The sequence below is a fragment of the Chaetura pelagica genome, unplaced genomic scaffold (assembly GCF_000747805.2).
Source record: "Chaetura pelagica isolate M959 unplaced genomic scaffold, ChaPel_1.0 scaffold242, whole genome shotgun sequence".
Lineage (NCBI taxonomy): Eukaryota > Metazoa > Chordata > Aves > Apodiformes > Apodidae > Chaetura > Chaetura pelagica.
In genome coordinates, this window is record NW_009952377.1 from 1,109,863 (window position 1) to 1,136,260 (window position 26,398).

The 26,398-nt window shown below is 37.9% G+C and overlaps 1 protein-coding gene across 1 annotated transcript in view; it reads right to left on the reverse strand.

The window, feature by feature from the left end:
- The window catches only part of MARK3 (MAP/microtubule affinity-regulating kinase 3), a 48,676-nt gene that overhangs the window by 8,727 nt on the left and 13,551 nt on the right, over nucleotides 1-26,398 (reverse strand). Inside the window, exons 3-14 of the mRNA XM_010008158.1 lie at nucleotides 26,245-26,293; nucleotides 25,527-25,592; nucleotides 23,063-23,133; nucleotides 17,610-17,666; nucleotides 16,610-16,846; nucleotides 16,398-16,517; nucleotides 15,336-15,435; nucleotides 14,980-15,092; nucleotides 14,125-14,278; nucleotides 12,315-12,532; nucleotides 7,197-7,300; nucleotides 1,483-1,740 (exon numbers count right to left, since the gene is read on the reverse strand). Of these exons, the coding sequence (XP_010006460.1) occupies nucleotides 1,483-1,740; nucleotides 7,197-7,300; nucleotides 12,315-12,532; nucleotides 14,125-14,278; nucleotides 14,980-15,092; nucleotides 15,336-15,435; nucleotides 16,398-16,517; nucleotides 16,610-16,846; nucleotides 17,610-17,666; nucleotides 23,063-23,133; nucleotides 25,527-25,592; nucleotides 26,245-26,272 (1,526 nt within the window). The 5' untranslated portion in view covers nucleotides 26,273-26,293. The remainder of the gene's footprint in view (nucleotides 1-1,482; nucleotides 1,741-7,196; nucleotides 7,301-12,314; nucleotides 12,533-14,124; nucleotides 14,279-14,979; nucleotides 15,093-15,335; nucleotides 15,436-16,397; nucleotides 16,518-16,609; nucleotides 16,847-17,609; nucleotides 17,667-23,062; nucleotides 23,134-25,526; nucleotides 25,593-26,244; nucleotides 26,294-26,398) is intronic.

Below are 26,398 nucleotides of genomic sequence, written 5' to 3' on the forward strand. Positions count from 1 at the left end.
GTATTACAAACAAAAGTACAGAAAGAAAGATGTGCCAAAAGGATGACTTTGATTAAGACTTCACATGACAAAAAGCAGATGACTTAATTGTTATAAAAAAGTCAAATTAATCTTGTATCTCTCAACAGGAAAAAAAAAAGAAAAAAAACAACCACAAAAGCAGGGAAGTGTTAGTTGGCAGAGAGCTGAGCAGTGTAAAATATTTACCAAAGGTTAGGCTGTCAAGTTTTTGTTTTTCACAGAAACAACTACATTTTTAAACAAATTTACTCTCTAAATTGAAATCAGCCAGTTTAAAAAAAAAAAAAAAAAAGGAGTTTGGCTTAGCATTATTTGTAGGAATAGAAGCCTATGAAGAGGATGGTGAGAGGGGGGCATGTATAGTCACAGAACAGACAGGAAGGAAATAGCTTGGTGCTGATGTGATACAAGCCTAAAACAAAAGCAGGCAGGCCAAGACCAGAATGATATATTCCACAAAATTTCACATGATGAGGGGGGTACACAAAAGCATGGAGATTATCTTAAGGCAAAGATAAACAAAGCCACACTTCTGCAAACACAAGCTGTGGATATCGGAGTGGTCTGAGGTATGTGGTATGTGGACCAACAGGTTTTAAATAAGGAAAGAAAATAGGGAGGGTTCAATTTTAGGGTTTGTAGGAACTAATTTAAAATTATACTTGAATTTGAAACAAGAAGTCCAATCAGAATAAAAACTGATTGTGCAGTAACAATACCTGCTTAAGCTAGGCTTTGGCTAGACAACACACCTTCACACCAAAACCAGAACCTGCACATGAACTAAAGGTGAAAACAGGAGTAAGTTTTTCAAGGTTTGACCTGACCATTGCCTAGGCTGAAACCATAGTACTGCCATTATTTGAATATGACCTGTGTAGCTCTACTGCCAAAAGATGCTTTTGTTTCCTGCCCCTACCCTTTTCACCTGTGATACTTCTATTTGTGTGTTACCAGCAAGATTATTCTGGAAATATTAATAGCCTAATGACTGAGAAATGCAACCTGAGCTTCTGTTGTGACATTAACAATCAAGATTGGGACCCTAGTTTATCATAACATACAAAAGGTTAGGGTTGAAAGGGACCTTATAGATCATATTCCATCTACTAAAGATTATGCCATCTACTAATAAGACCATGTAGTCTGAGTAAGCAACTTTTGAACTGAGCCAAAATGTTTCAGCTCTGCAGCATCTGTACCTCAGATGAACAGCACAGAAGAAACAGCACAGACCAAGCTGTCTTGCTTTTCATCCCTTCTAATTCAACTGCTAAAAACAAATGGCTTCTGTAACTACAAAGTGCTATGAAAAAATCATAAACCAGTGCATTTCAAGTTGCAGAAATTGTTAAGCCATTAACCAGAGAATGTAGATAAAACAACCTAAGCAATGACCTACCAGGTATGCCTACTCCTTGAGAAGAAGGAAATACCGCATTATGATTTTAGGAGACTTACCTTCTTGTTAGTTTTGAAGTTAGTTTACTAAATAGATTAGTTGAACCCCTGGTTCGGGTCTGTGAGAGTGGTGTTGCTTCATGGGACAGACTGGGAGAGGCTGGTGGCCCGTTGTAGGTAGCAGTACGTCGCTCTCTGAGCTGGCCATGGAACGTGCTCCGACTGGCCGTTCCTCTGGGGAAACGGATACGATCAGGGGTGGTCGCACTGCTAATGCTGTGAGTTGAAGCAACTGGAGTTCTTTGATCGGGAATAGTGCTAGAGCAGAAAACAAAAAACAATGCTAGAACTTCTTTACAGAAGCACTATGGCTCTGCAGGAAACACAAAACACTACATTCTACAGTAAAGCATAAGCAGACACTTTTTATATAGGCAAGGGTTGGAAATATCAACGTTATTGTAGCACTGTATGGAATCAAAACTTGTAAGGAGTTAGGATTAAAAGGCTGCCGAAACAGAAACCTACATAGGCAGAAAAATGCAAAGAGTATCCTGGAGAAGACAAGATAAACTAGGCATACAATGTTTCACTAAGAAGACTGATAGAAGAATAGATGAGTAAAGTTTTGTCCCAGGAAAGAGAAGCAATACGTAACTTTAGTGTCTCTCCCTCCACATTCTATAAATACATCTTTGAAAATCTTGCTAATTTGAAAAGTATCCTACACAAAATTCTCTACAAGCAAACCACTCCAAGTAATGAAGTCCTTCAGAATAACACAGCTAAAAGTCTCCCACAAACTTTGAGAATATGGAATGTCCAATACTCCTAACACTAGGAAAAAAAATTAAGGTTTGTTACTGCAGGATTATGTCACAGACAGCCTGATACACCACAAGACAAATATAAACAAGACTAAAAAAATGAGAAAACACACATCTTGTGGGCAATATATACTAGAACAATCTAGGACTAAAATTCCACAGCACAAAGTTAAGAAGCAGTGGGTATAAGTTAGTTTCACAATGATTTCAGGTTCTTACATAGGCCTGAAGTTATCTGCGCCATTGTCTATTGGAGGCAACATCATCTTCGTGTGCACAGAGGCTGACATGGACATCGACTTCTGATGTCGCAGCCGAACACTGGAGAAGGATGTAGTGCAAACTGAAGCAGGGCTAGCTGCGTAAGCGAACATTTCTGTCAGGCTGTGAGGGGGTTTGGGTTCAGGCAGAGGCAGAAAGAAGAGCATGATGGACCAACAACAAACTACTGCATAGAAAAAAAGCAAACTTTTCCTTCTATTAACTGATTTATCAAAGAACACGAACTCTAACAGCCCTCTTCTATGTAAACAGCAGTAACTACCCTATACTCCCCTTAAAAAGCATCCTTACTATAGCACTTGGCATCTATGAAATGATCATTCTCTTACCATCAGTATTATTTTGTGGTGATACCCTCCTTGATGTACAGAACCTGAGTAATTCAGTGTTCTGTGCCAAAGCACTAGCATAAAGCACTGATATATCTGGCATTGCTCTTAACATTTAAAAATGCATTAAAAAACACCACTGCACTTTCAAAAAGACTGATGATAGCTCCATCACTGCAGCAAAACACTTTGTTTTCAAAACACATCCATGTTAAAACAAATCAGTGTAAGTTGGGTGAGCTGTCAAATCTTGATCTACATCTGGTAGCTGAGAGACATCACAGGCACAATCAGAAACAACAACATAATCATCTTTAACAAGCCCAGAGGGGCCCAAACAAAAAGGCTATAATTACTCAAGCTGCACATGTAGGAAGCAATGAATTGGTGTTCACTGAAGGAAGAGGTATGACCATTTGAGAACATCACACATTGCTTGGTCATGAACCTTAAATTCTCCAAATTACCACTCAGGCTTTGAAGGAAGGTCTACAGTGCTGTCTTAGCAGAATGGCAGTATGCTGCCAGCTGTACACTATGTTAAAATAGGACCATTAAATCTTTTCTCTTTCTTTGGGCCAAAATATTCTTTGCAGCCTTCACATTATCTAGTACTGATAAGGATGGGAAAAAACTAAGGCTACTAGATGTATTGGGCCTTTCAGGCTACCACATCATATATAATTCATCTGAAGTTTGCTTTAAAAGTAAGAATATTGTAACTGACAGTTTCATGACACTGCATGTTCACTTCCAAGTCACTTCATGCTTACACACACTGAAATTCAAGTCCTATTATCTCATTCTGGTATGTCAGACATTGGAGAGGAGAATGCTAGTCTGGTTACAAGCATCAGCTGACCCACTTCTCAGGCTTAGATCTCAAAGCACTAGTAGAAAACATCTCAGTTCAGTCATCATGCTGGCTACAATGGTTAGCAAAATCTACATCTTTTTGTTTGGGTTTTAACTCTTCAGAATCTAGAGAACTTCATCTGAGTCATGCATGCATCTCTTCACACTGCTGAATCCAGCAGGGTGCCAACTACAACCACTACCTCAACGAAGCCTGCAACACAGCCCAGCTTTTACATTACCCCAAGGGTATCAAGACATTTTAAGGAAATTAATATTAATCACAAAAGCAACACCCTGAACTCAGGTAGTCACCAACTAAATGATGACTAGCCTCTCGACTACTTCTAGCTCTTTTCCTCTCAATTTGTTGCATAATACAAAGGACAAAATCTAGTTTTACAACATATTATACTGAAGTTTTATTTAGTTCTCTGCCTCCAAAGATGCGATAGCTAAAGGTGTCATTAAGGTACTAGAGCACATATTAAAACATTTACATTTCTCCCTCTGAAGCTCTACTAGAAATCAGCTTCCTTGGATTACTAGCCTGGGAACCCAGAAACAGTGAGCTGACATTCACCAATTAGTGCCAAGGCTTATTAAAAATCTGAGGCTGTTGTAAATAATTTCTGTTACAAAATGATGGAAAGCAATTGCCTATCATTAGGAAGAGTGTTTCATGAGTCCCCAAGTGCGTTAATTAATGCTCAGGCTTTGGAGGACAGCCAACAGAGTCATCTCCAGCAGAATGTCTGTGTCAGCCACACAGTGTGTTAAAGTAGGGATGTGAGACTTGAAAAACCTTTGCTTCTACCGCTCTGGCATGGGGTCTTCAAGACTACTTTCTTCAACATCAATGCTGACTACTGATGCTGCAAAATTTCCACACCTTCAGAAATCAATGTGCAAAATAAAACCAAAACAGGCAATGGTTCAACACTTTCTCTACAGAAAGAAGAGACTTAAAATCTGCACATATTGCCTATTAAAGCAAGTCGTCCAAGTTTTCACTGGGTAACAGTTGGTATCTAATTGGCTACAGAAAATCAAAAAATCCAATTTCTAACAAATAATTTATAGTAATTACTCCTGCCTTTAATATTTGCCACCAATGCACACTATAAAAGCACAGAAAGCATTTTTAACAAAACCTTGGATTTATAGAAAGGTCAGGTTCTACTTCAGATCTTGTTTCACAAAAGAAAAACCATTACAAGTTTCTAAATTTACCTTCTGCCAAGTTGAAAGTACAGTAATATTAGAGATACTAGAGCAACACCTGAAGGCAGGCAGAATTCCTTCTGAAGAGCCAGTCCCATCAATAGCCATATTTATTTAACCTGCATTAAAGGTCTCTGCATTTCATGTGACTAGTCAAGCCTTTGCTCACTTACAGCAAAATATATTCAGACAAATTCTGAATTCTGTGCCAAATCTTTCCTTGTTTTAACCCTCTAAAAAGAGTAACAAAATTAGTAATAAAAAATACACAATAAAAGCTTTAAGTATTATTTTTGTCCCCTACAGTGAAAATAGAAATGCTCACATATTTCAAATGACTTAAATAGGACTAAAGTTTGCAGGATAAGCAAATGATGCTTGGATACTGTATTGACAATAGAAGGTAAATTACGTAAGGAAAAATAAATTATGGATATAAAATTGAATTAATGTAGTTGCCAAGTATTACTCAGCATTAACTTTGAGCTTAATGCTCATACATGACAAACCACAAAGACAGCAGTTTGCTGAGAAAATCAAAAGCTGGGAAATAACTTCAGAAGACAGCTTCTTAGGAGTATGAAGTTACTCTGCAATTAAAGGAACATCAAGCATTCCTAATAAATAATATCTAATAAAATGTAATGAAGAAGTTGTAGTCCAAGATATCGAAAAGATACTACTATAAAGATGGACAAAAATGTTATTATACCAAGAAATCAGATAATCAATTCTGATCAAAGGTACTTTGGACAGTAAGATTCATTTTTCAGACAGTTGGAAAGAAAAAAGCTATAAACATATAAAATCAAAGAAAGGATGGTAAGCTTTAATCTAAACAAACTTGGTAATGTTAACAAGGACTAACCAATGAAGGCTGAGACAGACACACCTAAGAGACAGTACCAAATAGCTGTACTTCACACACAGTTGACTGCAGGCCCAGCTAGCCAGTTAGATTTTGACACTCTTGAAACTTATACTTGTATTTTTCCTTAATCACTTTCAGTTTGCAGAAAGCTAGGAGGAAGAGACATGGTTAAAATTATGTTCTTTATATCCCTATGCTCCAGGGGTCAAACAAGGGACAGACAGACTTTCCATTCAACACCACAACTTTGCCACTTTTCCTCATAAATGGCTGAAAGGAAGAGAAAAAATTATGAGAAAAAAAGGCAGATCTTTCACTAACTTCAACATGAGGTAGAAGAAAAGTATTTTCTTCTGATCCTTTACAATATATAATAAAATAAGGAAGGGGTGGAGAAAATTGGGAAAAGTAGGAGTAAGGAACACAATCCTCCAAGCTCCAAGCATCTTTTATAAGTACTAGCTGTCTGGGCACTCTTCTGGCAGTGGTCCACTACTTTATTTTTACCAGCTTTTAAGACCAGTAAAGTTCTGTGAGGAACAGTTGGCTGCAACTTTAAACATCTCAGGCAGTTAGGAAAAGTGGTGGTTATTCTTCACAGGTGTTACTCTATATACCTAATGTCTACGTTCACTGTTATATTTATTTTCTACAGCTCTCCTCAGTCTCTGGTACACAGGGAATGGTGGTACTAGATGTGGCTATGGTGCTAACACAGGAATTGGTTGTAACTCCAATTCCACAGCATGCTCCAGTCAGGCTTTCAATCAGTACAGTAAGAGGAAACCTGTTATTTCTATGACTGTTCTCTCTCAGAATACAGAGGTATCAGTGCTTCCCTTCTCAAGACGGAGTTCTCTAAATACGGGGAAGCAATTAGACTCCAGGGATATCACTAAGGAACATTGTTAGTCCAAGACAATGGCCTATCACTGTTTCATCTCTGCTCAGAAAAAAACTGACTTTCTCCCCAAAACTTTATAGAAAAAACAGTATTCCAAACAATCCCAACAAAGTACAGTTTAAAGTGAAATGTAAAAAGAGAATCGCCCAAGAGACAGACTCTGTAGTTTGACATTAAACAAGCCTCTTCTACAAACATATGTTTGATCACAGGAATTAACAATTGATTTGAGAAGATGACTGTATAAATATGACATGTATTTAACCAGAAACTATGATCTTTCTTTTAATTTTAAGTATAAACACTGTATGAATTAAGCATAGGAAAAAACTCAACATACTTACAGATACTCCATAACCAAAGATCTGTACTCACCTTTCATTAAGAATTACACTAGAATATAACTGATTTTTAAATTAGGCATTACAGTTTTTTTGAAATGTGAAGACAAGGGACATACACCATAGGAAGACTTCATATACCTGTTCTCCTTGCCATTTTGTATCACTGAATGCCTATCAGCAGTGGTTCTTTCACTACAAACGTATGTGTTGCGCCGTGTCATTGCTCCGGGGGCAGTATTATTCTACAATTAAAAAACATAGGCTTGTTATTCCCCACAAAAAGCTTTTCTGGAATTAAGCCTACATATGATTGAAGGCTTTTTTACTTCATAATATTTCTACACAGTTATAAAACTTAAAATAATCAAGCTATTATACAAACACCCTCCATCCAGTATTTTTAAGGAACAAGGCATCATTCTAACAAGTTGTTCTTACGTTTCATGTTGATGGCTCAAAATTATTATTGCGTAAAGTTTTTAATTATCAATGTTCTCAATTACAAATTCTCAGCATGTATAGCATTCTTTTACATCTGGATAGCCTGGCCATCTTTATGGTCTATTTTTTGAAATACTTTACCACTTGTAGACTGTAGAATTTTCCTTTAAGTTAAAATCATATCCTTAAACAAGACAGGAAAAGCAAAGACTTAAGAAACAAATGTGGTAAAATTCAGTGGGAAGGTAAACATGGACTTTTTAATATTTAAAATACTATTAAACACTAGACAAGCTTTAAAAACAGGGAATAATAAGTCAAAATAAAGAGACAAATTGCAGAGAACTGTAGTAAGACATTTTTTTAAATATACATTTAAATGCAAGCACAATACATTGAGGACAAGAGAACCAGGGGAACTTAAACTACAGACCTTACTTTAGAGGGGAGAAAAGAAATAGAATTACTTTGCCTCTGTCTTTACAGAGAAAGAGGGTGGAGATATGCCCAAGTTGGCGGTCAATTTTCCAGGAACGACTGAGAAGCTAGGTAATTCACAGATAACAGAATTATTAAAAGTTAGATGCAATGACTGTAGGAAAAGCATGGTGGTCCAGATAAACATGCACCCCCAGGTTGTAGAGGAAGTAAAAGCTGGCAAGCCTTATACTTTTCCTCCCCGCCCCAAGAACATAACACAGGAAACTGCATATGGTTGGAAAGTGGAGAAAACACCTTTAAGAATTTTCTTTAAAGAAAAGGATCACAGGGCAAAGCAGGAAGCAAAATAGGTATTAACTTGAAATATCACTGCTGGGGAAAGTCTTGGAGGAGGCTTGCTTAAGGGAATGACTGGTCAGCACCTGGATAAGCACATGTTGAGTTAAGGATGGCCACTAAGAATCAGGCAGGGGACTTCATGCTCAACTAACCTTTTGGAGCTCTTTGAAGAATTACTGCTATGACAGACAAGGGAAATTCAGCGGATTTTCAAAACAGCATTAAGAAAATGTTTCACATAAATGGTCACAGTACAGAATAATGGGAAGAAGGATTAAAAAAAAGGAAAAATGAGTTCAAGCACAAAAGGAGAGTAGTCAAACCTTTTTTGCTTCCAAACCTGAAATAAAACTGTTAAAGTCGAGTATTCTCAATAACCTGCAAAAGCTCCTCTACTGCCTGCAGGAAAAATATTTCCTATACAGGGAGTCTCAAACAGTGCTGCTTTAACAATGAAGCCATCCTGTCTGTTTAACAGACTCCTGATCCGTTACACATCATTATATGAATGTTGAAATTAAAATGAAAATGTCCACTGTCAACCTCCTGGTGTTAAAAAAAGTACAAACCATAGAAAGAGTTCTTTAGATTAGAACTATTAATTAAAATCACAAGATTGTGCTTGTGCTAGCAATGAAAGCTGTGCACCCAAGGTAAAGTTTTGTTTACATGATCATGAAGCCATGCTGTGCAAGACACTTGCAGCACCCTTGCAAACCAGTGGCACACTGAACTATTAAATACTAGTATTAGCCCATCATTTTGTTTTGTGTTCCTCAACATAATAGAAAATTAAGCACTTGCCATAACTGAGAGTGTTTTTTCTCGTGGGAAATCACAATAATGGGCGGCTTCCTTTGAATAGTAAATATTTGTTTCCCTTGAGAAGGCATCACACATATTAAAACATACTGTGATGAAGACAGCAATTCCTGCACTGGATCAAACTTTAAATTTTCAGGTTTGGGAGTGGACAAGTTTTGGTATTTGTATCTGAAATAAGAGGACTCTAAAGATACAGCTTCCCATCTCTTTTTCTGGAATGCACAGACACAAGTATCAGTATACATTTTTATTCTGTCTGGCTAAGATGTCAGAGGTTGTGAGAGAAGATTTAAGTATTTCAAGCTTTCAAATTTCAGTTGTAGCAGAAACAGTCTTGGTATTGGTGCCTTTACACTTCTTAGTGTATGACCTCCTTTCACAATTCATCAAGGAGGTATTTCAGCTACAACTTCTTTGTTCAGCCAACACACAAAGTACTCATCTCTGGACATAACTAAGTTGCACAGGTGCACAGCACAGGAAGCCTGAAGCTACTGTCAACAGCACTATGCTCTCTGATGGAATGACAACCTCCAGGGTTTGGGTTAGCTGCCTAAGTTCATCCTCATGGCACTGTCTGCCTTCTTTGCAAGAGGTGTTGACACTGCAAAAGCACATGTTGAGACTTCTGAGCCTACACACAAAGTCCTATCACAGCACAAAGGTGAACTTCTGGTACAGAGTCATGCTCTTTTCCTGGAGTCCTGTGCCCACTGCTTAGGCTGATTATTTTCACATTATGGGATACCAAGGCAAGGACTGATGCAAAACTTTAAAAGAATCAGCTTTTGACTTTTTGAATCTATTTACTTAAGAGCACTAGTATGTTTTTTTTCCAAACACACCTTAATGCTTTTTAATGCAGTTTTCTTAATGCTATATACTAAGGGCCCTGGAGCAGCCTTATCACAAGCACTGAGGAAGAATCCAAAGCTGTGGGTAATAAACAAGGAGTTATTAAAACAAGGAGTTATTAGTTGCTGCATAGACCCCTGTAGCAGGTTCTCATTATTAATGTGGTAGTTACCCAATGAATCACATGCACTTGTTGGGCTTGCAAAACTATTTAGTTTGCAAGAGTTTAAATGCTCTGTCAGCTCTGGAACAAGCTTGGACCCCTTACTTCAACCCCAGACCTAACTGTCAGCTCTACAAACAACTCCTATCCTTAAGTGCATGCATGTAAGCTTTGATATTTAATGAAAGCAGCACACAACTGGCTAATGAGCTCCAACAAGGACCATTTCTACTATTTTTGCTGACTCTGTCAATATAGTAATTGGTTTTGCATAGTATTTTTCTGTCTCTTCCATGATTTTCTCATCGTATCACTGATTTTAGAACTTATGTGCTCAGTGAGAACACAAACTCTCTCCACATCAAACGTTTTTCAACTTCAGGACAGTATGGTAACTCCATCATCTTTCTTCCCTTCTAGATGCATGCTGATAATGTAAGAAATAAAACTCCCTAATCGTTTCCAGGAATTGTGTATAAAGTCAGTGCTTCCCTGCATCCCCAACAGCCAGAAAGCAAAAGACTAATCTCTAGCAGGGGAAAAAAAAACAGAAATAAAAAAGAGTTTGCACAGTCTGACATGAAAAGCTATAAACAGAGACAATTTAAAACATTGAGTGACATCACAAGTGTGATTCCATGTTCACCACCTTGTACCACTACTTGTAAAAGATCAGTTTGATCTGCACGTTGAATCAGAAGAAAGAACTATCCTATGGGTGTGAGTTCAAATTTTATTTCAGCTACAATAGTAGAAAATTTGAATTAAAACTACTGGAATAAATCCCTAGGACTTGGGATGGTACAGAACAGCAGATCAATATACTGAACATGCTCAATGTAAAATATGATGGAAATGCAATGCACTACACAATACTGAGTGAAGTCCACTGTAGGACAAAATTGGTTTGATTATCCCACCATTTTGAGACTCAGTAGCTAAGAACTGTCATATAAGAACAAGTAAATTCTGAAATTCTAAACTGTTTCTGAGTTGATCAAAACCCAGTAAGGGAAAGGGCAGGGGACCACAAAAATCAGAACAGCATCCCCCAAAATAATGAGTTCTTGTTCACATTTATGAATAACAGCTGCTTCAGTAGAAGACGTGTCTTTTCCAAGGAATCTCTGAGTGAAATCCTCCAGCCAAGTCACTATCAGCCACTGAGCCAACTGACAATACAGAGCCAACAAAGTGAAACAAATCTTAATTTACTTCTTTTGCTTCAGACTGTGAAAAAGCTGTGAGCTCAGGAAGTTGTTCTCATTTGTTTTAAGTAACAGTGCTGAGTATATGACCGTATATGACAGCTTTGTGGGATGAGTTTAAAAAAAAATAATTAAAAAAAATCACTCAATTGCAAGTTGAATAAAGGATTGGGAAATTATTGCTTCTGAAAGGAAGCAAGTTTTAAAATATAAAATCCCAAAGTTTTATAAATTAAATGTTACAAAACTCAAGAGTTATTATACAAAGAGATTTCCAACTTTGCCTCAGAGGGCACAGAGTATGCAAGTTAAAGCCAAACCAGACAAGGGATTTTCTTTCCACCCACTGCCTACTACTAGACCCTGTAAATTCGATGGCTAAGCACTTTAGAGTATTTTTTGTGGTAATTGTAGTTTAAGGGTGGCTGGGGGAAGCCCACAAGGGCAAAAGTCAGGCACACTGTTTTAAACACAAATTGAAATACACCCTTGAACAGCTTTTAGAGCTACACTTGTTTGATAATCTTAATGAACATAACTATAACTTGGAATAACCTGTTTGAGAACAAAGATTAGGTGGCTGCTTAAACATATGAAACTATAAAACAGGATAATACAAATAAAGATGTCATTCTTCTGTGCAAGAGGCCACAGAAGAGTAGGTGGTGGTATCAGAAATAGCTTCATCCTTAGGAAATTTCAGGAAACAGCCTTTGAGTTCAGTTTCTTCTTTTTTATGTCTAAATTACGCCTGTTCTCTAACAGCTGCTAGTGCTAATTACTAATATCTACTGACTACTTGAGGAATATTAAGAGGTAACTTGAGAAGCTGACTGATGCACAGAAGGATGGGAAAGTCAAGAGTATGAGATACCTACATTGACTCTTGATTAATGAAAAGTAAAACCAACACCACAGATAAATCACACTTTTTCACTCTTCAAAAACACTTCACAGTTTTGATAAATAAACATTTCTACTTACACTAGGAACAGCCGAACTTTTCTTACGTTCAGGAATATCAGCCTTATTGGGATTGCTGGCATTTCCAAGCATTGGACTAGCTGGTGCAATTCCTCTTCCTGCAACAGCACTACTGCTGGATTTTCTTGATTGAACTCCTTCTTCTTTGAGGTCACTGTCTGTAGTACTAGTCTGGCTTCTTTTGGGATATGCCACTACTGAGGGGATGGATGGTCCAGCTTAAAAAACAAAAGAAACAGAAAATCAGTTTTTCTTCTCAGAAATCCAGTAGTTATTCTTCCCTAAAAGGAGGGTGGGGGACAGGAAGGAGGCAATGACAACACACATACAACATCCTAAAGCAAGGCCCCCCACTTTGAAAATAAAATCTGACAGATTTGACATTCAAGTCAACTCCAGTAAGGCTTCCCCTTATATCACAATTCAAAGACATATAACTCTTCTGGTTACCTTGCTAAGGACAGGAGGGCCATAAGAACAGACAATTATTTGAATTAATTAGGCAAAGATATTACTTCATTTCCATTAAAGAATTATGAATTTAATGGAGTCTTCTAGTGTATGAGGACTGGCACTGGTTTGGCTTGGCAGGAGAAAATCTTTAGAATCATCTTTAAGACACTTAATAAGTAGCTGACTCTCATTCAAATCAGAGGATCCTTCATTAGCACGAAGTTGGCACATGCTGTTCAAGCCAATTTCTGACAAAAATGAGCTCCTGAGACAGGTGCCAGGTGACACAAACTCCAGACCACCAGCAGCACTAATGACTGGTGGGCTGTGCTTCTGCCACAGTTCAGAAGCAGCAGCAGTTTGCCACCAGCCTCCTTGGGTGTGTCAGGACACCTGAGAATGGGGCAGCCCCTCCAACAGTCCCCAGCTCCCCGAGCTTCAATAGGATCCTCCTGGACACTCTCAGCTATTATTGCCTGTGGGGATGTCAGGACTGTTTTTTCTGTAGTCTCAATTACATCTCCTGAGAAGAGGATACATCAAGCTACAACAACTTTGCAGTTACTGTTTGAATAAAACTAATCAAAAAGTGTACATATAAGCATGCTCTTAGAAATGAATATAAATATATAATTAAAATATATTAAAAAGCATCTCAAAACATAGTAATTCTCATCTGAAAGACACCCCAAGGAAAGCAACCTCTGAATGCACTTAAGATATTTAAAAGTAGACCTAAACAGAGATTCCTTTTATGAGTTAGTGTCTGGCAGGAAAACGTTTAACATACTTAAAAACCTCTAAGTTACTACCCTGCACACTCATTAAGCAGAAGAGTTCTAAGTTTGCCTGAGTCACTGATCTTTAGAAATTTAATTTCTGCAGGACAATCAAGTGACACAACCCTCAGGAAACAGGAAACCAGAAATATTGGCAAGCTGACATTTTTTCAAGTTTTAGACACAAGCTGACCTACTAGTGTCAGAATAACACAAAAGCTGAACAGACATCCAAAAGCATGGGGGAGGAGTGCTATGCTATTCATGAAAAAGGGGGTTGCAACATTCTTCTCAATTCGTGTAACAAAACTTCCTCAGCATGGTCAGGAATGCAAGGGATGACACAAGGAAGAATAAGAGAATTAAGTTGGTGTGTTCAGCATTAGAAGCTTTGTTTGAAGGCTTCATAACAAAATAAATAAATAAAAATATCAGTTATTCAGCAAATTATTTAGCCACCATGCTGTGAGCTACAATGTTGTCACCCTCCTTACCTTTGGGGGATGGAGACAAATTTTGAAATTGAACAGAATTGGAAGTCACTGTATTCTGCAACACTGAAAATGAGAATTGCTCACCGTGATCACTGTACCGCCGCTGTTTCTGGCTGGAAGATATGCTTCTCTGAACTTTGTGATGAGGAGATTGGCCAGTGCTATTATTAAGATCGCTACTTGGCCTAACTTTGGCAAGTGAAAGATTGCTGCTGGAGCTTGAATCACTTGCATCCAACTACAATACAAATGAGAATGTTAAAACAAGGAGTTCAGACAAAACAAGTTAAACATCTACCACATTATGGGAGCAGTAACAGGAAGGCAGAAGGAAAATGGCTCTGGTACATAGGAAATTTTGTGACAGCTAGGAACTTGCTTAGAGTCCCCAACTTCTTAAACTCCTGTGCAGCTGTCTTTGGTGAAAATTCAGCAGAATCTGCAGCCTCCCAAAGAATGATCAGATAAAAGAAAATCCACCTCTACTTTCTGTACTGTCTCCTCACAGTTCTCAATGATTTTAACAGGAAGTGAGGATACATTAAAAAGCCCCACTACCCAAGAAAACTCCTTCACCAGGGAAACCACGGGCAGCCCACTAATGCTGAGCCCTCTCGATATCATATGGACAGTTTAATCTACAAGGCAAGAACTTCTTTAAGTTGATTTGCCCTACTCCTTGGTTCTCTTAAAATACTTAAGAGCTGGCACATTCACACTTGAGTTCCTAGGCTAGACAGGACAGTAACTGGCATACAAAGTCCTTCAGATGTGTAACTGTTGAGCAAGCAGGGTAGTTTTGGGGAGCCCAAAGGCAAGAGTTTACTGACTCAGATCAGGGTGAGAACAACCACAGCATCATTTTAATTTTTGCTTCTAACTTTGCTGAGGGACACTTAGATACCTTTGTTTCTTTGCATTTGTAAGAATGGCACTTACCTCTGATGATTTCCTTCCTAGCAGTAAGTAGGTGGCTGTGATTTCATCATACTTCATTTTACTAAGGGATTCTTGAATTTCTTCTTGAGAATAACCCATTCCTACCATAATATCTAAAAACAAACACAGACACTGTAAGTAACAAACACTCTGATGTTTAGGCTGGTTGAGTGTTTAAGTTCATTTATAAAGAATTAAACAAAACAATGAAGCGTGAGGACATAAGCCTGATAAAATACTAGTGTTAGAAGATGAGTTACTTTTTCTAAAATTGCCAACAAATACAGAGTGACAGAGGGAAAAAAACCCAGCCACATGATGCAAACAGCATCATATTCTGAAAAACACTTGATTACCTATTCTTTTCTGGTCCGAGATGTCTAGTTCTGGTTCCACAAAAGGTTTAAGTTCATCCTCCTCGTGCCCTGCATTGATCCACCTGTCCTTCATAATTTGCTATAACAGAAAGGGTTTTGTTAGTATGATATACTTAGCAGCAAAGAAAACAAGCTGTTAAAAGAACTCATTCCCCCTCTCCATCTACCAAATACTAAGGCCTTTTCTCATTTTTCTTTTCCAGAACAAGCCCCAGCACCTACTCAGTTTTGTTTTGCTCCACTGAGTAGAACCAACTATGCACATCAAGCCAAGCTGCCTCCCAGTCAGCTGTATTCTAGCACATAGCTGAAAGCTAAAAACTCATAAAGGACCAGGAGCAGTGTGACAACTCCGACAAGTCTGGTAGGTCCAGGCTTGAGTATGGAAGTCTGCAGACACTGGTTGTTTTGGCCTTTCTGTTGCTTGAGAGAGATATTGTCATGTGTTTCCTTTTGACAAGCTTTATAATCTTCCTCAGTTTTAAGTACTGTTTTGTATAAGCCTCCTGGGTAATGATCTTGCTCTTAGAAGACTGTGCAAAGAAATGCAGAGGTTAATCTTGCTGAACGGGTTGTGTAGAGATCAATTAAGAGAGGAGGATTGGATCCAGCTGCATCTAGGCTCCTCTCTGAGCAGCAGTTTAGAAAGCAAGGGGATCCAGTCCAAATCTCCCCTGGTCGACCCCCACCTCTGGGGAACTCTACACATGCCCAATTCGTGGCATGTGCCACACCTACCTTTTGAGACATGGTATTTAACTGGGGCTTCCACTTCTGGGGAAGTGTGCCCACCTTGTGGGATGTGACAGATATGCAATGTAGTCTCACACTCTTTTTAAAAGTAACTATGAAGTCAGGTGTCTTATAATCCCAGCAAACAAAATTTTGAAAACACAGTAATATGCTTTACTCAACAACCTTACCCTGAACCCACTTGAAATAAACTATTCAGGAATGGTACGACACTAGTAAGTTACAGCTCAAAAACAGTTTGCAAAATATTATGTCTAGCTATTTGAAACATCTTATTTGTGCCATTACCTCTAGAGTGCCTCTTTTTGTTGGGTTTAGCACCAGGAAACGTTTGAGGAGGTTTTCACAGTCTGTGGACATGTAAAAAGGAATCCTGTATTTTCCCCGTAGCACTCTCTCTCTAAGTTCCTTGGGTAACAGAAGAACAGACAGTAAGCTATAAGCAGCAATTCACATAAAACATTAGGTAAACATGCCAAACACATTCTACAAAAACATACCTTTAAGTTCTGTCCATCAAAAGGAAGAGATCCACTCACAAGTGTATAAAGAATAACACCTAAACTCCAAACATCTACTTCAGGTCCATCATATTTTTTCCCTTGAAAGAGCTCTGGAGCAGCATATGGTGGGCTGCCACAAAAGGTGTCCAGTTTATTTCCAACTGTAAACTCATTACTAAAACCAAAGTCAGCTATTTTAATGTTCATATCTGCATCTAGCAATAGATTTTCAGCCTGGAAGAGAAAGAATGGTCAGTGAGATGACCTTACTTAATTGTCCATTTTTACTAATTTTTAAAAAGGTAAAAAATATCTGTTAATTTTCTTTTCTTTGCAAGGTCTTTTGGTATGCTTTAGTCTATCATCTAGTCCCAAGCCCCCTGCCATGGGCAGGGACACCTCCCACCAGACCAGGTTACTCAAAGCCCCATTCAACAGGGTCTTGAACACTGCTAGGGATGGGGCATCTATAACTTTCCTGGGCAACCTGTTCCAATGCCTCACTACCTTCACAGTAAAGAATTTCTTCCTAATGTCTAATCTAAATCTCCCCTCTTTCAGTTTGAAACAGTTCTCCCTTGCTCTGTCACTACAAGCCCTTAAAAAAAGTCCCTCCCCAGCTTTCATGAAGCCCCTTCAGGTACTGGAAGATGCTATAAGGTCTCCCTGGAGCCTTCTCTTCTCCAGGCTTAACAGCCCCAACTCTCTCAACCTGCCTGTATACCATATTTCATGCAAAGCTACAAAGAAGCCATACTTCAGTTTCATCATCATAAATAGCAATGTTTTCTGTTTGAGACCAAAGCTTGTCATACCTTTATCAAACTAGCTTGCTTTTTTTTAAAGACCTCTCTGCTAACACTGACTTGCATCAGATTTGAATCTGACCACAATGTGAGAGGCTATCTTGCAGCAGCCATTACATTTCTATCTCCGAAAGTCTTACAAGTCCTGTTCCTTTTCTTTGAAATGGTTCCACATGGTAAATATTTCTCACCTTGAGATCTCTATGAACAATATGCTTTTGATGGCAATACTGCACTGCAGATACTATCTGGAAAGAAAACAAACCCAATTATATAAGTGACATCTCAAAGAAGCAGAAATTTTGATCAAAAAGTTCAATATTTATTACTAAAGTTGACACTTATCCACTCAGATCTACATTACCAACTATCACAGTGACCAGCATATTTGGGAGAAGCTGTTAAATAACTTAGGTGTTTGTTATTTGATCTACTTGGTTTCTACTAGACTTGAAAGAGGACTTTGTTTTTCCTGTGTGGCTAATTATAGACCAGTAGAAGCAATGACTTTCAGAAAGGTTACTGAAGTATTTCCATTCCAATACTGTATACAGCTATAAAAGCTTTCCCTCTAGACTGAAGTTTTCCAGTCCCTCTCCAAAGGTGATTTTTCACACTGCAGCATGGAGAGAAAAGGGTAAGAAACATGACTAACTACTGGAGAAAACTACTGGGAAACAGCTTGTTTGTCAAAACTTAGTGAGAAGCAACTGTGCATCTGACAGGTCTGCTGTCTAAGTGCATATGGTTTACCGTATTTCATATACTGTAAGAGAGCAGCAGGCTCAATGGAAAAAACTCCCTATGTCTCTTCAGTGTAACGGAATAATTTCTTCCATCATCATTTCCAAATATCATTAAGTTTTTCCTGCTTTATACAGCAAACTATATAAGCTATCTACATAGTACATTTTCCTTGTACACTGCTTCAGAGTCATAAGAATTGCTGCTGAACTCTTATGCATGGAAAAGCTGGATAAATTCTTACTGTTACATGACCACAAATGTGGTCAAATACATTTTATTATCCTGCATATGTGATCAGACTTGAGGCAGATGTTGTGTCTTCTTAAAATAAGTGGAATTGCACATTAAATAATTTCATATAATAACTATACTGAAATACATGTATCTCCATTCTTCATTCAAGATTGAGATTGAACACAGAAAGATGAGATATCATCACTGTCATAAAAAATAACTCATTATCAGACCTCCTGTACTGGGAAGAAGCAATGGTTCAGTATGTAGAGTAGGTGAAAGTAAGGCTCTTGGTAGGTCAAAGAACTATCAGGCTATTTTAAATTTAAAAAAACTGAAGCACTACTGTTACAACCTTTGTGGCTCTGTATTACTGAATCACAGGTACAAAATGCCACCTTAGAAACCAGGCAGTCTATGAGAAGTTGAACTATTTCCATTCCCTATGCTTTCATTCTGGTTTTGTTCCTTTATGTATTGGCTCCCTCTTTCAGACTCCAAGTTCAGCTTTAAACTGCCAAAGTTCTCCCACACCACCACTTGTACTATCCTTTTGGTTTTCCTTCCTTTCCACCAGCATTTCTTCAGTGCCAGTCACAAGCTCACTCTGCAGGTGCTTCCAAGGCTGACAGCATGACAAACACCTCAAGCTTTATTCAGGACTGCAGAGACAGCAGTGTAACACTCACTCCTAAACTGCTTTTACTCTGACTATCCAAGAGCAGAAGGTCTAGCAGATGATCAGTCAGTGGTTTCCTTTGGAGACACTTCTGATCTACTCTGCACTGCAACAGGATAGCACAGAGACTGTGAAAGTGAGTCCAGTCTAAATGGAAGGGAAATAATGCAATGTGCCTGACATTAATAACTCAAGAACAACAGTCAAAGCTGCATGAAAAATAGCACAAAGCATTGCTGGACTAGATTAAGTCCCTTGTCTTCCACCTTCCACCACTGTTCCCACTGACAGCCCCCTCACCTCCAACCTACTTGAATGTGAGAAACATGCTGGTGCTCAGCAGGTGGGGAGAAGAGGGGAAGAACCAGCAGATCTTTTTGCTAGAGGTAATAACTGGAGCATTGACATACATTTCTTGGGAGGGACTGCAAAAATCTGTATAATCACAGGTTTTAAAGTACAAGTTAGAACAAGTTATCTCTACCCAGAGAAACCATTCTTCATAAGGACTGAATGACAAAAGAGTAGATATGTGACCTCTCAAGGTCCCTTTCACACCACCAAGAGTATTTTGTTTCTTCACTGGAACATACAAAAAAAGATGTATTTTGTGGATTTTTTTGTTTTTCCAAGACATGTCCTGACATCTACCAGCATTCAAAACTAAACTGCTTCTGCAGGGAAACAGTGGGAAAACTGAAGGAGGCCAGATATAATCTGCTACAGTAGAGGAAGAGAGGGAAGTAATACACATGGATTTTGGGAGACCCCCTGCCCTGAGTCTTGGCTTCTCATTTTTTGTATTAATTCTTATCCAGATGGGCAGATTCTTCTGTAGAAAAACGATGGTAAGATTGAAACAGAAATGCTTGCAAATCTGCAACAGGGAAAGAAAAACGAGGTGACATTATGAATGCAAAATGTTCTGGATTTGAATTTCTTACACATGGCTGCACAAAAGGAGCTTGAAATGGAGAGCTGTGGAGCACTGCTGTATTTTTAGTGTTTGTACCCTCCCCTGTCAAGCGTGACTGGAATAATGTATTCCCTGTCTTCTACATTCTTTTTTTCCTGCTAAAATCCTTAAGTATGTGTAACAAAATGGACAGAAAATATTTTTTTTAACAAGCAAAGAGGGCAGAATTACCAAGTTCTGCTCTTTGCCTGCTAGAGAGGAAGTGTCTCCTCAGATGAAACACAAGTGTTTGATCCAGAAATCATATCTACTGAAAGAAGAAACATTATCTGAAAACAAGATACAATACAACCTATTGTAAGAATGAAGCTCAATACCATAGCACAACTGTTTCTTCAGTTTAAAGAGAGACAACGTCTGTTAAACCAGTCAGTGAATTAAAAAAAAAATTAAAAAATAAACCCTATTATGTCATAAGTCCCTATCTAACTTAAGAACAGCTGCAAGGAATCAGATAAAAGGCCTACAAAGAGCATTTTCCCTCCAACAACAGCTAAAAACTCTATGAAGCTATTCTGGGACTACAGTAAGGTGAAATTAATAGTTTTATGACCTGTAAACCCAGCAAGATCTAGTTTCCTTTGACACTGTCCCACTGTGAGACTCCTCGTGTCTAATAAATGCCAACCACTGATCAAAGTTTCCTGACTTCTGTCCTGCATGCATGCTCTTCTCACTAGCCAAGTGAAATACACTTGTGCTATAGTTTCTCTCCCCGGGATATTACTAGGGTTCTCTCTTTCCAGGTACTCATTCTTTTTAAACTCTCAAGAACCTCGTATCTTTGAGATGAAAGTCCTCTAAAATTGCCTGAGCTTGGTAGTCAGATGTTGAGGTAGGACACAGCACAGCTACCTGTGCCAGATGATCAGACTTTTAAGACGAAACTGAAAACATGCTACTGTACATTTCAGTGGATTCAAGTGAGGCCATCTACACCTTTACAAAGAGCATTTAGTTTACTGAAGTACACAAAAAAAATTAAGCTGAAAATCTGAAGTACATTAAATCAACTCTGGATGAATCACCTATCCAGCTCAGCAGGTAACTATCTTTTAAATTCTTTCCCTTCACATTTGTTTTTGAAAAATGAAGTTGCAGATATCCTGCACTACTCACATTACCCCATAAAACTAAGCACCAAATATACCTGTAAAACATGTTTGACCTGTTTGCACAAGTTTTTCACTTCATGTTGAATTGTTAGAAAAAATAGGTAATTGCTGAACAAACGTGCAATTTCAATGGAATTCCTGCAAGATCTTTTTCCACACAATGCCTGATAAATGAAACTGAGGACAAAGAGCAGAAAACAGTATCAGCAGAAGTTTTCAACATTCACATCTGAGAGAGAACAGCAAATCCTCTCAAGTTGCTCTGAGGTTCTTCACATGACACTACCAAGAGCAAGACAACAGCCTGGGATTTTGAAGAGATGGTCAAACAACTTCTCCACAACCCATCACATCTACTCCAACACAGCACAAACACATACCAGAAACCTTCAATCACAAAGGAAAGTTCTCTACCTGCCAGAATACGAAACTGAGGGAAGCAGCTTTAGAAAAGCATGTAAGGTTTTGTTCAAGAGGAAGACTTTTCCCTACTACCATGCTGTGTAACTCCAGTAGTCACAAATCACTTCTGGGGATATAAAGTTTGCAGCAGCTTTTTTTAGGCTGTTTTGGGCTTTTCGGTTTTGGTATGTTGGTGGGGGTTTTTTTGTTGTTGATTTGTGTTTGGTTTTTTTTGGCATAAGATTAAACATGAGACAAAACAAAGAAACAAGTATTTAACAGAAATGCTTCTGTTGCTTTCCCATGTTGGGTTAAATACATCTCTGCTTTTCTTTACTTTTACTGCTACCTTTGAGCTTACTGCTTACATTACTTTCACACAATTCTTACTATCCATGACAGAAGGAGCAAAAAAATTGTGGCAGTTTCCTAGTTTGCAAATTGTCCTTTTCGGTCACATTACCCACCCTGGAGAAGTGTAAAAGTTTTACTTGCAAGGAATTTTGTGGAAGTCATTCATATTTCCTGCAGTCTCATATTATTCTAAATTTCTTATACTTCTGTATGGCTTAAGAAGTGAATCTGTTGGAGCCTCCCCTTCCAGTGAAGCTGACTGTCATGTATGTCATCGCCACAATTCACCAGTTTAAAACCCCTACACATCATTCAATGAAACTCTTGTCCCTATTAATTATTTTAAAGTGTCATTAAGCAGGAGCATAATTTTGGTTGTGATATTCACAACATTATCTAGGTTATCCAAGTCACCAAAGGGATGGAAATAACCCAGGCATTTGCAAATTTCTGCACAAGAGCAGAAAATAAAGTTTATCAAACCAATCAGATCTGCACATGGAACCAGATTCTACCTGGATTATAATTAGTTAGGCAAAATATTTTATTATGTTCAGTATGATGTTACTGTAGAATAGAAATGTTTCTTACAGATCAATGAAACTTTGATATCTCTGCAGAGATGGTATATCTATATTAACTAAGCTAAACTACCAAGCCTAGAAATTACTTTTCAGTGACTTTTCAGAACAACCAGTAAACTGCATCTTTTTGTGAAAGCAGACAGATGTGAACTGATGCCTTCTTCAAGCACTGCCTGTGTTTGGAAACTGGCCTGTTTGTAGCCTGTTGTATTTGAGTAACTTCCAAAGGTTACCGACCAGACAAACTAAGGATATGTTAAATCAACCTAGAGGAAATGAATTTTGGAACAGAATACACTTACAAATCAAGCAGTTGCTATGTTCTGGCACTCCTGGACACCTGGCACACGGCACTAAGGAAATTAGCATCACTGAATGGACTACCAACCCCTTTGAAGTAGTACTTAAACCCAAGTTTCTTCCCCACACAGGACTACAAGTCCACAACATGAACACTGCTAAAAGTCAAATGCAAGGACAGCCATTTTACTCATTTCAGCATTAAAAACAGGGAGGGGAGAGAGAAGCTGATGTGTAAGAATGTTATACATACCTGTCTAAATTTAGCTCTAGCCTCCTTTTCCTTCATTCTTCCATGTGCAACCAGATAGTCAAACACTTCCCCTACAATTCAATAACAAGATACATTAATGCCAATTTCAGAATCTAGAGATTCCTCTCTAGCAGCTGCCCACAGCAGCTTCACTGGAGTGATTGTACTTGAAGTTTATGATTACTGGTTAGCTCAAGACAAAAAGACAAGTAGTAAGACTTAATGAATAACTGGATATAGAAAAAAAACCTTCCAATTATTTGTAACAGAAAGTGAGCACCATTCTTCTGTTTTGTAAACAAAGATGATGTGTATGCCTTCAGACTTTCTCAAAAGGGTTTCTTCTGCCTCTCAGAAAAAAGCATCTAATGATATTGTAAATACTGTCATACCAGCACTAGAATTTTTCTGTGTGAATGTGTATAAAACTGTTCCAACCAAACTCAGAAATCTTAGCTTTAAACCTAGGCTTGGAATAGGTACTCCATAAGGAGGGTCACAGTAATGACCATAGCAGGACACATTGACATAATCCATCACAAAATCATCAGATCTGTAAGATGCACTAAGAGGGATTACTTCTGAACAAGTTAATTTTGTATGTCTGTGGATGACTAAAGGAGATTACTAAAGATCTGCTGTGTTTGGTATTTTTCCTTTAATCAATCCAGTCATTTTATAGTATGTCAATACAGACTACAACATTTGAGCTTAGGTGCAGCCCACTGACAGGTTCATGAGAGCACAGGAGATTGTCTTTACTAAAACCAATAGTTATGTACATTAGAACTCCTACAAAAACAGGCCAGCATGCAGTTTCAAAGATTCTTCACTAATATGCAAAATTAATACAAACTCTACAAGTGGATCAAGTATCTAAATATTCTCTACTGAGCAAAAAACCATTGTTTTGTAAATAGCCACCTCAAAAGGCATTTTTTTGAAAAGCAACTCCACCAAATTTGAATAAAAAACCCAGTCATACAGCAGGAAAAGCAACAACTGAGGAATCTAAGAATGTCAGAATTTTCTACAAAATAGTCTTACTTCCCTCTGTAGTGTATTATTTAACACTCAATTCAGATAAGTCTCTTGGTTGCATTTCACAGCTGTTTCCTCAAAAACCTTGAGGGGAACAAGCCTCAACACTTCTTCACAATTCAGGGAAAATGACATGGGGAAAGAATTATTCCCAATTTATGGGAAGTGTTGCTCTTACAGGAATGGCTTCTTTCATTCTGCAGTCACCGAGTTCACATGCATCATGTGTGACCAGTATATTGATAAAGCGGAAATTTAGGAAATGGATTACTAGCCATTCCTGTCTTGCACAGCATGGCATATGCAAAGGGTTCTGCTTATGGTCTTTTAAGTCAGCACATTATGTATCTCTCCATTACCCAAAGGAAGATCCTCCCTGCTTTGAAAAAACATTGGCTCTTCTACCTCCCAGAAGCTAATCACTAGATGGCAACAGGACTTCACTTTTAAGACTAGTACCATCAAACACCACAGAAATGTCCCCACAAACATCTGTACTAGACAATATTTTAATGTTATTTTACCAATTTTATTTCTGTTTGGACAATTCCTGGCTGCGTATTTAGAGTGATGCTATAAAAAAACAGGCAGGTAGAGAATCCTTACCTGATTTATAGTAATTGGTTAAACTTCACAATCTGATGTCAGAGTCAGAATTAATGATTATTTTTTCTGAGAAAAGTCTCTGTATCTCCCTCCCAAAAGAAAAGCCTTAACTATTTGAGATTCCCAGCTGCTGATGCTAAAGGGTCACATTGACAATTAGGTATTAGCCAGCAAGGAGTAACTTAAGCCCAAATACTTTAATTCTAGCTCTGGTTAAAACATCTGACATTGCATGACGTGCACTTTTCCCTCCCCTCTGCAATCAGGAATAAATGTTTATGTTCTTCCTAACATGGCATAAGGCCAAGCCTAACAATTCTTAATGGTAGAAGATCCTTGATTAAGATATATCAAATGATATCAACATCTGAAAAACAGAAATTGAGGAGTTGCAGTACTTGTGCTTTGGAAAGCAACAGTCAAGAAAGACAGAAATGTTTCATCTGAACATGTTTTTACCAAATGCCTTACAGAAGATGGGACACTAGAGGTAGGGAGCCAAATACAATAAATTGCCACTGCTGGCATTTGTTACCAAGAGGAACAACGAATGGCTGAATAAAGATTCCCATTACATTTTAGTTGTGAAAACGAGGCAAATGTTACTAAGTTGCAGTAAGTTCAGAAGCTGTTTTTACATATCATAATTATGTTGCCCAAAGAAGTCCCAGAGAATATTAAGGATTTTGCTTAAGGTTTTACACTACCGTAACATTAATATTTGCTAAAAAAGAAAGCAAAACGTGGAAGAAAACAAGTGCTTTCTCCCACTCGGCAATTTGTTTACATCTGTCATCACAGCACAAGAGGTACTTACCCCCACTTGCATATTCCATTATTAAATAGAGAGTTTTTTCAGTTTCAATAACTTCGAATAGCTTCACTAGAAAAGAAAGTAATTTATTAATGAGGTAAACAGTTGCAGAAAGACAGTGTTAACCCCACAGAGAATTCTCTGCAAGATTAAGAAAAACTCACACCTATTTGCTTGCTACAAAATACTGTAGCAAATTTGGTCAGTTCATACAGAATATTTTCTCAAGAAACAGTAATTTGCTTCTGCAGCATGGGAACAATTAATTTAAGCAGAACTTCCACAGATTGAAGCATCAGCAATAGCCATTTTTATGCATTGAACTCTCATACATAGTGACAAATGAGCTGTGAGTTATCAGTTTGCTGACAGTTCTTTAATAATTCCAGATCATTTAAATGAACAAACCTCAATTTCTTGGCCAATCCTTGGTTTTGGTATATGTTTATTTTTAATGAGACCTTGAATTCAGTCAAAACCAATATTGTACCCAAAAGTAGCAAAATTATAGCTAGCTATGCAAATAACAGTTTTGTGAAAAGGAACTAAAACATTGGGGTTTGTTTTTAAACGCACAGATCTGAAAAATAATTTATTACTGCTACTTTACAGTAAATTGACACTCTATTAAAAATAATCTTTTAAACTCACAGCACAGTTTTAACAGTGAAAAAGTCAACATTTCTCCAGACTTGGAAATTATGTGAAAGAAACAAAGTACCTATATTTGGATGATTTAAAATCTTCATTATTCTTACTTCTCTAAAGAGCTGAAATAAACAGAAAACATTAAGTTAGTGAAATAGGCAATACCCATTCTTCCTAAAGCCCAATCATTTTTACATATTTATTAAAACACAAAGAGCAAACATTAC